General features: G+C 42.4%; 1 protein-coding gene across 3 annotated transcripts in view; it reads right to left on the bottom strand.

The window, feature by feature from the left end:
• MTERF3 (mitochondrial transcription termination factor 3) overlaps positions 1-12,453 on the bottom strand; it is a 41,572-nt gene that overhangs the window by 16,795 nt on the left and 12,324 nt on the right. For all 3 annotated transcript variants that reach the window (XM_075828022.1, XM_075828023.1, XM_075828024.1), the window contains exon 4: positions 12,207-12,396. In XM_075828022.1, the coding sequence (XP_075684137.1) occupies positions 12,207-12,396 (190 nt within the window). The remainder of the gene's footprint in view (positions 1-12,206; positions 12,397-12,453) is intronic.

Genomic DNA, 12,453 nt, shown 5'->3' with positions numbered 1-12,453 from the left:
GCAGCGCCAATTACGTCCGTAATGGACGTGGCGTTCAAGCGCCTGCACATGCCGTTACGGCTGAAATTACGGGGATGTTTCCTCCTGAAAACATCCCCGTAATTTCAGCCGTTACGGACGCTGTCGTGTGAACATACCCTAAGAGTTAACCCCTGATGTCAGTGTCCATATATGGACAGAGACATCAGGGGCCCCCAGTAGGAGCGGAATCCCCATCCAGAAAGATTCCACTCCTGCAGGGAACTACAGTGGTGCTATTTACAGGAAGGGGGTGCCATTTACAAGGGGGGGAGGGGCGCTATCTGCAGGTGGGGGCACTATCTACATCGGCACGGTGGCATATGGCCACTACCTACAGGGGACACTGTGGCGCTATCTACATGGGAACTGTGTGTGGCACTATGTGGGAACTGTGGCACTATTACAGTGGGCACTGGCACTAAGTGGTCGCTGGCACTCTATGTGGGCAATGTGGCACTATCTACAGTGGTATTGCGTCACTATCTACATGGGCACTGTAGTGTTTGCAGAGGGTTGGTACAAAAAAAACCTAAGGTCTCATGCACAAGACCGTGTGTGCCGTCCGAATCCCGTCAGTGATCCGAGGGAAGATAGGACATGTTCTTTCTTTCCTCGGATCGGAGCCTCGGACCATTTTTCACGGACCCGATTCACCCGCTAAATTGAATAGGTCCGTGAAGACTATCGGGTGCCACTCGGATGCCGTCAAAAACGGCCCGAGTGGCAAAACGGTCGTGTGTATGAGGCATAACGTTTAAAATTCATCCATTTTTTTTAATGTCCATGAAAAACGGATCGCAAATGGTGGTTAAAAACGGTCAGACGGCCGGGAAATGGATTCAAATTTTGAGACACGATGATGCAAAACAACCATGAAAAACTGACGGGTTCATCCATTGTTAACTGCCCTTTTTTTCACAGTGTTTTCTAGCCCTCTTATACGCTCACAGTGACTGAGAGAGAAGAATAATTGTTACATAGCTGTACTATCTATCTATCTACACACACACACACACACACACACACACACACACACACTATATAGATAAACATATATAAAAATGACAAGAGTATTTTTTTGTGATTTGTTTGCTCATAATAAAAATAAAAAACAGAGAATTAAAGAGTCTCTGTCACCACATTATAAGTGCCCTATCTCTTACATAATGTGATCAGCGCTGTAATGTAGATTACAGCAGTGTTTTTTATTTAGAAAAACAATCGATTTTGACGAAGTTATGACCTATTTTAGATTTATGCTAACGACTTTCTTAATAGACAACTGGGCGTGTTTTTACTTTTTGACCAACTGGGCGTTGTAAAGAGAAGTGTATGACGCTGACTAATCAGTGACCAATCAGCGTTATACACTTCACTCCATTCATATACTCAGACATCGTGATCTGTCATTTACTCACACATTAACGTTACTGAAGTGCCTTGAGTGTGAATAGACATGACCTCCAGCCAGGACGAGACGTCTATTCACAATCCCGACACTTCGGTAACGTTTGTATGGGACTTAATGACAGCAAGCGTGATCTCGCAAGATCACGCTGTAAATGACAGCACAACGTGATCTCGATGTGCTGTGCTGTAAGTATATGGGGTGGCTGGGGGTGAAATTGCTGTTCCAGTTGATATGACATAAAAGGCTTTTTATGGGATATAGAGGCAGAATGTATTTACCAATTAAAGTAATTATATATAGCATTTAAATAAATAAAAATTGTGTTAGTGTCCCTTTAAAAATTAACATGGATTCCAATTACAATACTAGCAAATAGATGGTGAAACACAGAGATAAGGAATGACTATCTGCAGAAACACACCTGCTGAACTTCACAAAAGACAAAAAAGTCCCCATAAAAAAGCAAGTAACTAACTGCACCTCCTTCAAAGGCAAGGTTAACTGATAAACCAAATGCAGAGCCTTACATGACAGTTTCCATTGAATAAGTGGATTCATATTCTAGTTACAGGGCAGTTCAGTAATAATGTATGTACTGTTCAATGAAGTTAGGGTAAATTCATACACCGCAGATTTGTTGCAGATTCCGGCGACTGCCCCATTCATCTGAATGAAACTTTGCTGAAGTCCTCGCACAGGTGACAGAAACAGCCCCAGTCAGATGAATGGAATGGATTTTCAGTCGCAGAAATGTCTGCAACAAATCTGTGCTACATAAAATTTATGTAGCACAAAAAGGGACACTAAAGTTACACAGGTTGAAAAAAGACAAAGGTCCCTCAAGTGCAAGCTTTATCAATCACTTATGAATCATTCTTTACTAAATTTATTATAACCTCAATGCCATTTGTCATTGGATAATCATCTGGCCCATTTATAAATGTTGACATAGTATCTGCCATTACGACCTCTTGGGGTAGGGCTTTCCAAAGTTTTAACTACTCTACCTGTAAAGAACCCTTTCCTATATTGATATCTGAATCACCTTTCTTCCACCCGCAGTAAATGTCCCCTAATCGCTTGTAAAGTGCTATCCCATGGATAGGTCATCAGTTGTCAGAAGGTAGACAACCCCTTTAATAGAGAGTTCGCCATCTTATTTAATAATCTAGTGACCCGCCTTTGAACTCTCTATAGATCTTCTATATTTTTTTTACAATGTGCAGCCCAAACCGAATGCCATATTCAAGATGTGTCCTTACAAGGGATTTATAAAGGGTTAATAATACATTTGAATTATGTGTTCTTATCTCGCTTTTCATACACTATAAAATTCCATTTGCTTTTGCAGCTGCTACTTGACATTGCGTGCTGCTTCTTAGCTTAACCAGAATACCCAAGTCCGACTCTTGTTCTGTTAAGCCCAGTTTTATATGACTTAAAGTAGACCTGTCACCTTTCCTAACATGTCTATTTTAGTAAATACTAGTAGTCCCCATGAAATAACAATTCTGGAACATATTTTCTTAAAACTGCGTTGTGCCATTCCTCCTAGACAGTTATGAATTAATTGACAACTGGGTGTTACCATTCCCCGCCTCACTCTGTCAGCACAGTCTATGTAGCGACCCCCTCAAACTAATAGCACCCAGTTGTCACTTTCTTCATAAATTTCTAGGATGAATAACAGAGCAACATCACAAGTTTTAAGAAATTATGCTCCAGAATTCTTAGCTCATGGGAAATCCAATAATTTACTGAAACAGACATGTCAGGAGAGCCGACAGGTCCTCATCAATACTATTACTAGGTATTGTCTAGCTGAATTATTTTTACATTTATCAACGTTAAAATTTATCGGTCGTGTTTTTGCCCATGCTACCAACTTATCTAGGTCTTTCTATAATATCAAGTTGAGTTTTAAGTATCCTCCAAAGTTTAGCATCATCAGCAAATACTGACACCATCAATCCCATCCACAAGGTCATTAATAAAAATTAAAATAATAAATTAAAAATGTAAATTCTGAAAAAATAAATAAAAAAAATGGAATATTCTCTTCCAAGATGTCTTGATTTACACAGTTCTCTTTGAGATTACAATCCGAAAGGGTAGGAAAAAATATATAGTTTTATCTTCATGTCCTTGGGGGAATCTATTTTGTTTTCCCCCAGCGATCAGCTTATCCATCTCACCATATTGATATAGCATGCAGGTTTAAAGGGGTTGTCTAATAAAGAAAACCTATTTTGAAATGGAACGCAGAGTGGCGATCAGCTGATTGCCATAGTCCGGCTTTCTATAACCCCCAGCAATCGGCCGCTATTGTAGATGTGAACAATTATGTAGAGAACAAGGAGGTGAAGGGGCCATGTTTTTCTGCCAGATTTCAGACTTTATAAAAGAATTCTAGATTACATGGATTTTATAAAGATTTTGTTTTATTTTTGGAAATTGAGCATTGAATGTGATTTAATGAGAATATCACATGTGGACTTTGACCCTAGGGCAGAAATTGCAAAAAAATAGTTCTATTTTTTGCAATTTTAGCAAGGTCCCTTGCAAAGTTAGTTACCAAGGAAAAAATATTGAACATCTGAGCACGGCCGGCCTTAGGTAGGATGGTGCCCTATGCAAAACCTTCTATTGACACCAGCCAAATAATGGTGAACTAAATAATACAACCATACAGTGATCAAATAACATGGTCTTAAAATGCCCAAATAACACTGCAAAACAGTTTCCTTAGCCACTTCATGACTGCCATACGGCTATATACGTTCCAACTGCCGATGCCCTGTGCAGTTGTCACGTATATAAACGTTGGCAGCCTGGAACGGGGTTTAATGAGTGCAGTGTTGCTGCATTGTAAGCTGCGCTGCATTTTAATGTCTGTCGTGGCTTTTAGAGCACCCGGAATACACCCCCCTGTAGATAGCGCCACCTAAGCTTCCTCCAGGAGAGGCATCCCCGGCCAGAGCGCTTTGCCTGGGGATTCCCCTCCTAGAGTGAGCTCCCGATGTCTCTTCATCCCCCCTGTAGATAGCACTTCCCCCCTTGTAGATAGTGCCACCCCCCTGCAGATAGCACCACCCCCCTGCAGATAGCACCACCAGCCCTGTAGATTGCATCACCCCCCCCCCCCCCCAGTAGATAGCGCCACCTAAGCTTCCACCAGGAGAGGCATCCCCGGCCAGAGCGCTTTGCCTGGGGATTCCCCTCCTAGAGGGAGCTCCCGATGTCTCTTCATCCCCCCTGTAGATCGCACTACCCCCCCTGTAGATAGTGCCACCCCCCCGCAGATAGCGCCACCCCTTGTAGATAGCACCACCAGCCCTGTAGATTGCATCACCCCCCCCCCCCCCCCAGTAGATTGCGCCACCTAAGCTCTCACTTGGAGCGGAAACCCTGGTCCCTGGTCAGTATATATGGACAGTGACGTCAGGGGCTCTCTCTAGGAGCGCAATACCTGGCAACAAGCTGGCCAGAGACTTCGCTCCTAGAGGGAGCCGCTGATATCACTTTCGATATATGGACCGAGACGTCAGTGGCTCCCTCTAAGAGCAGAATCCCAGGCCGGAGCGCTCTGACAGGGGATTCTGCTCCTAGAGGGAGCTTAGGTGGCACTATCTACAGGGATGGGGAAGGGGGTCTGGTGCTATCTACAGGGGCTGTGCTGCTATCTACAGGGGGGTGCTGTATACAGGGGGTGGTGCTTTCTACACAAGCACTGTGGCACTATATGGGCAGTACTTGCAGGGGACACTGTGGTGCTATCTACATGGGCACTGTGTGTGGCACTATGTGAGCACTATCTACAGTGAGAACTGTGGCACCATGTGGGCACTGTGGCACTATCCACAGTGGGCACTGTGGTGTTTTTTAGGTGGCTGGGACAAAAAAAACCCTAACAAATTAAATGCATACATTTTTTTTTAACAGCCATGAAAAACGGATGGCAAATGGCGGGTAAAAACGTTAAGACGGCCGGGAAATGAATTCAAATTTTGAGACACATTGATGCAAAACGCCATGAAAAACGGACAGTTGATCCGTTGTTAGGGCCTGTTCACATCACTGTTCGATTTTCTTTCCAGGGTTCCGTCTGAGGTTTCCGTTGGGTAAACTCCGCAACGGAAAGTGAAAGTGAAACCACAGCTTCTGTTTCAGTCACCATTGATATCAATGGTGACGGAAACATCGCTAATGGTTTCCGTTCGTCACCATTCCGGCAGGTTTCCGTTTTAATGACGGAATCAATAGCGGAGTCGACTGCGCTATTGATTCCGTCGGAAAACCGGAAACCTGCCGGAATCGTGACGAACGGAAACCATTAGCGATGTTTCCGTCACCATTGATATCAATGGTGACTGAAACAGAAGCTGTGGTTTCACTTTCACTTTCCGTTGCGGAGTTTACCCAACGGAAACCTCAGACGGAACCCTGGAACGGAAAGCCAACGCGGATGTGAACAGGCCCTTAACTGAACCTTTTTTCACGTTGTGTGAATATAGTCTTATAGCCCACTTATCCGCTCACAGTGATCCAGGGTGATAGAGAGAGAAGAACAATTGTTACAGAGCGGTACAGTGTATTATATATATATAAAAAATTACAAAAGAAGTGTTTTTTTTCACATTTTTGGTGAATTCTCTGCTCATAATAAAAAATTCAAAACATGGAAATATTTAAACTAATCTAGCAAATGAAAGCCTCATATGTCTGGTAAAAAAAAAAAGTCAAAATAGATGTGATATTTAAAGCGGTTGCAAAGATATTATCGTGTAAAGAAATGCATATCGGAAATGGAAACTCTGACCTGGACACCGGGGCATCAATGATCCCTGGTCATGGAAGGGTCAATAACACTGCCCAAACAAACCAGGGAATGTACCTTCATCCCATGCACCTGCCTTTCCACAGGCTCAAGCACAAAATGTGGGATTGTGGGTGCCCGCTTCAGGTGCCTCGGCCATCAGGGACAGCGGTGCCCACTTCAGTAGTGACAAGTGAAGCTCTAAGTCTGAGTCACGGTAATGCAGTCATTTTATTGCAAATCGCAGGTGATTTCGGGTCTCCTCAGAGCCCTTGCCTTATAAATATTTATTTAATATTAAAGCCATAATAAGGATCATAAATGACTTGATTGTTAATAAATATGTCTTTGGGCCTTACTACAGTGAACAGATATTACACTGGCTTGAATGGGATTTCATGAAATCATATTTACACAGTGCGGTTTTGACGCTCACGTATTTCAGGACCTGCCTCAATTTGTAACAAAAAAAAATATGCATAATTTCCTATTGATTTTGGTTTAGTTGTAGATTCACCTATTAGGACATCTCTCTTTAGCCAATAGGTAATAGTGAGTTGCTGGCCGCTGTTCAGGACTTTGGGAAAGCTGGGTGATAATGACAGTTCTATTGCTCTTCAGACAGATATAGACTAGGTGCACATAGACATAAAATGAATAATTAACCGTTAGAATGACTATTAGGGATCTCTATGCATGTAATGTAATCCCTCCAACAATGCTGCTACCGTAATGTTTATGCCATTTAATGTGCCGCAATGCAAGTGGATGGTGTTTGCAAGAGTGGGAATAATTTATCACATGGAATATTAATGCCTTTAATTCAAATATATTTCAATGTATGCCCCTTTAAAGAGGTTGTGCCACCATTAAATATCATATTCATTGTATAGCTCATGAAAAAATAACAGTTACATACCATTTACTTATATAGTATGGCGCCACCTGGTGTTCAAAGTGAATAGCACTGTGCACAACCACCTAATGCCGAGTGCTGGTGGACAGGCATGCTTAGGCTTCCTTCAAATCACACTTTTGTTTTCCATTGGAGGTATACATCGGGAGGACGACGTATACCTCAGACGAACGACTACAACGTTACACACTGTATAGGCATAGAGTGGGATACATTGCCCCAACCCCCCCGGGCAGAGTGCTATCTGAAGCCCTGTATCCTGGAGAAGCCCTTGATGTCACTTTCCATATATGGACAGTGATGCCAAAAGCATTACAATGCCGGGTCAGAGCGTCGGCAACATTTGTCCGAAGATTCCGGCCTTGGAGAAGCCCCTGACGTCACTGTCCACATATCGACAGTGACATCAGAAGCTTCCCCAGGGCCAAAGTCCACGGGCAGAGTGCTTCCGATGCTCTGCCTGGGGACTCTAGAATTTGGAAGGTCCCGACATATACGTTTAACAGATACCTGTGACATGGAATCCGTTACCCATAGACTCCCATGTTAAAAATAAAACGCATATTGCGCGGTATACATCTTCTTGCGGGATCCCTCAGGATAGAATAGCGTGTTTTATTACGCTATTCCATCTTTTAAAAAAAATGGTATACAGACATATACTAGACCAAAAGGACTACAATAAAAGTAGGGCACAAACGTGATGTGAAGGGGCATTAGCCACTCTTCCTACAGTTCTCTGTATAGTAATCCTCTGTTCCCTGCAGGGCAGCGAATAGGAGTAGTTTTCTGCCCTGCTTGTCAGGGAAGGAGCAGAGCAGTATAGCTGAGGAGACTCCTGTCCTCAGCATATTAGGACTGTAAAACGTTGCATCTCGATGGCACATATGAACCCTGCACATCCCCACTCCGTCTTTTTTATTTCATTATATTTTCATTGGTTTCTAAGGGAGTGCATACTGTAGATATCAGACAGTATATATCTTCACTACTCTGGATCCCACGTTACCTATCTGCAGGGGAAGTAAGAAGGGAATATACTGTCAGCTTCCAGAAGGGGAGGGAGAGCGATTCTCCTCAAAGCCCTTCACCCAGCAGCACAGATTAGTAGCAGCACCAAGGGAACACAGAGAAGCAAAATATGGTAAAGGTATTTTTATATGCTAGAAACATTGAAAATTACTTTAAAAAAAGGTATTAACAACATGTTTAAAGGGTAACTAAACGATCAACAAACTTGTGACATGTCATAGTGACATGTCAGAAGTTTAGATTGGTGGGGTCCAAGCATTGAGACCCCTACTAATCGCTAAAATGAAGCGGCAGGAGTGCTCGTGTGAGCGCTCAGTCGCTTTGTTTCTGTTGGCTTTTTCCGGAAATCAATGCATCGGAGTACAGGCTCAATAGAACATACTTTCCGGAAAAAGCCAACAGACACGAAGCAGCCGAGCGCTCACACCAGCACTTCTGCCGCTTAGTTTTAGCGATTGGTGGGGGTCTCAGTGCTCGGACCCCCACAAACCTAAACGTCTTACATGTCACTATGACATGTCAGAAGTTTGTTGAATGTTTAGTTACCCTTTAAACTTCTGGTATGAAAATCATTCATGGGATAACTCCTTTTTAAGTACCAGCGTCCCAATCTTGAAATATTGTAATTATTATATGAGAAAAAAAATTCACATCCAAATCTGGTCAGTTCAGAGCAGTAACCCAGATTCCGGTCAGACGTGGAGCGATCTTCTTGTGTGAATATATTTCCCACATCATCTATAGAGCTCCTAGTGTCGGTTACCTGCCTCTCTGTGCTGTCACTAGAAACCTTTTGAAGCTCCTGCTCACCTAGATTTTCCCTCATTAATTATCTGTAGTGGTGCTGGGATGAGAACACTGTGGAGTCATCCTGACATTGTGCACAATTTTCCCTAACTCACCTTGCTGCATATTGATAGGTCAAAAAACAGAAATATCAATAAGGGTATCAGTAAAAAGACATTTCCTTAGTATTAAGTTTTAGCTACGTTTAAGCTGTATATTCTCTTAAAGGGGTATACCCATCTCTGACATGTATGGCATAAAGGTCTAATAGATGCGGGTCCCACCTCTGGACTGCCACTAGATGGAGATACTGTGTATTAAAATATGAAACGGTGTTTGGCCATTCTATGGTCATAGTCCTCGTCGTCCTTTTTTTTTTTTTAAAAGCCGCACAGGACAGCAGATCTCCTGAATGTGATGTACAATATATATCAACAGACAAGTATTATCAGATTAACACAAAAAAAAATGCAAACATTGCTTTTTATAGCTTTTATCTAGAGTGCTATGTTTTTTTTTTACATATCTGGGGTGTTGGCATCACTAAAATGTATTGAACTAGCCATTGACATGTGACATATTACTAGATTGAGCTAATTCCAGACATATCACAGTTGCTTTTGCGTCACATAGTGGATATAGGGCAACTTGAGGAAATGTTAAAAAATACAAGCAGTTTACTGGCTAACAAGGGATTATGTTACCATCACAACCCCATTTCAGTTTTAGGCCAGCCCAGTGAATAGATGATCTCTGCTGGTCTTCCAGCGTTAGAAACATTTCCGGCTGATATTGCCGGGGGTACGTGTGGCTGGTCTTATATTTTCGCAGCAGCCATCTAAATGAATAGCTGATAGCTAATAGATAATATATGGATAGGACGGCTTCGCCAGAGCAAGAGAGCTGATCTTTGTTAGCAGCGCTCGCTCATAGAGGGGGGGGGTCTTTGAGCAAGGGGTCCCGTCTGTCAAATCCATATCCCTAATAGCCTTGCAAAGCCTGACTGCCCATATCACACAGCAGTCCTGGAAGTTCAGATATGGAAAGATTTTTGCCAAGTATCTCAAAATGGAACAGAGGTCAAAGTCAGTGGCCTGTACTAGGAGACACGTGACATGTGAATGTCTGGTTAACATTTGTGTGGTTATAACCTATAATACATAACATACATTCATTGTAGATGTAGAGAGTGCTGGATTCTTGTCCTATTTTCTCAAGATAGTGCAGCGTATCCTGAGAACGGACTCCTGATACAGTGAAGGAAATAAGTATTTGATCCCTTGCTGATTTTGTAAGTTTGCCCACTGTCAAAGACATGAACAGTCTAGAATTTTTAGGCTAGGTTAATTTTACCAGTGAGAGATAGATTATATATAAAAAAAAAAAAAAAGAAAATCACATTGTCAAAATTATATATATTTATTTGCATTGTGCACAGAGAAATAAGTATTTGATCCCCTACCAACCATTAAGAGTTCAGCCTCCTCCAGACCAGTTACACGCTCCAAATCAACTTGGTGCCTGCATTAAAGACAGCTGTCTTAAATGGTCACCTGTATAAAAGACTCCTGTCCACAGACTCAATTAATCAGTCTGACTCTAACCTCTACAACATGGGCAAGACCAAAGAGCTTTCTAAGGATGTCAGGGACAAGATCATAGACCTGCACAAGGCTGGAATGGGCTACAAAACCATAAGTAAGACGCTGGGTGAGAAGGAGACAACTGTTGGTGCAATAGTAAGAAAATGGAAGACATACAAAATGACTGTCAATCGACATCGATCTGGGGCTCCATGCAAAATCTCACCTCGTGGGGTATCCTTGATCCTGAGGAAGGTGAGAGCTCAGCCGAAAACTACACGGGGGGAACTTGTTAATGATCTCAAGGCAGCTGAGACCACAGTCACCAAGAAAACCATTGGTAACACATTACGCCGTAATGGATTAAAATCCTGCAGTGCCCGCAAGGTCCCCCTGCTCAAGAAGGCACATGTACAGGCCCATCTGAAGTTTGCAAATGAATATCTGGATGATTCTGAGAGTGATTGGGAGAAGGTGCTGTGGTCAGATGAGACTAAAATGGATCTCTTTGGCATTAACTCAACTCGCCGTGTTTGGAGGAAGAGAAATGCTGCCTATGACCCAAAGAACACCGTCCCCACTGTCAAGCATGGAGGTGGAAACATTATGTTTTGGGCGTGTTTCTCTGCTAAGGGCACAGGACTACTTCACCGCATCAATGGGAGAATGGATGGAGCCATGTACCGTCAAATCCTGAGTGACAACCTCCTTCCCTCCACCAGGACATTAAAAATGGGTCGTGGCTGGGTCTTCCAGCACGACAATGACCCGAAACATACAGCCAAGGCAACAAAGGAGTGGCTCAAAAAGAAGCACATTAAGGTCATGGAGTGGCCTAGCCAGTCTCCAGACCTTAATCCCATCGAAAACTTATGGAGGGAGCTGAAGATCCGAGTTGCCAAGCGACAGCCTTGAAATCTTAATGAAATACAGATGATCTGCAAAGAGGAGTGGGCCAAAATTCCATCTAACATGTGTGCAAACCTCATAATCAACTACAAAAAACGTCTGACTGCTGTGCTTGCCAACAAGGGTTTTGCCACCAAGTATTAAGTCTTGTTTGCCAAAGAGATCAAATACTTATTTCTCTGTGCACAATGCAAATAAATATATATAATTTTGACAATGTGATTTTCTTGTTTTTTTTTTAATATAATCTATCTCTCACTGGTAAAATTAACCTAGCCTAAAAATTCTAGACTGTTCATGTCTTTGACAGTGGGCAAACTTACAAAATCAGCAAGGGATCAAATACTTATTTCCTTCACTGTATATCCGGTGAGGCGATTGTTTTGCCCTATTCTCACACTGTAGAGCTGGTCGTCATACTGTGATTTTTTTTTTTCACTGACTAATAAAATAGTAGCTAAGCTGATAAAGGATTGCAAGAAATTGATACCTTAACCCTGTGAAATAAAATCATTGGTGACCACCAGCTCTTCAGGATGAGGACCCTGTAAACAACTTTCCATAGCCCAGCTTCCTAGACATGGTGACACGGTTTTTTTTCTTCGGCCATGAGTGTTTCTAGGATTTCATTCCCCCAGAGAATAGTTTTGAGAATAAATGGGATTCTAATTTGATTACAAAAGAAAATTCAAAAAGCCTGGAGCCTTAATCGGCAATATATATGTTTATTACCTTTTGTGCAGATTCTCCAGATCCTCACTGAGAATAAATGGATTCTTGGTCAGGAAGGATCCCAGCTGATTGTCTTCTACACCCACATCTTTTAGGAAAAAGAGGATTTTACTGATATCCTTTTCGAAATCTAACTTCAGGAGAAACGTTCCCACATTTGGCCGCTTTTCTAGCTTAGATAAATCCACACCTGAAATGAAACACATGCGATTATATTTAAAAAATCTGAACATCAACACAGCCACAT

This window comes from Rhinoderma darwinii, chromosome 5 (genome assembly GCF_050947455.1).
Source record: "Rhinoderma darwinii isolate aRhiDar2 chromosome 5, aRhiDar2.hap1, whole genome shotgun sequence".
NCBI lineage: Eukaryota > Metazoa > Chordata > Amphibia > Anura > Rhinodermatidae > Rhinoderma > Rhinoderma darwinii.
Note: the sequence above shows the minus strand (reverse complement) of the source record. Positions and strands in the feature narration are given on the sequence as shown.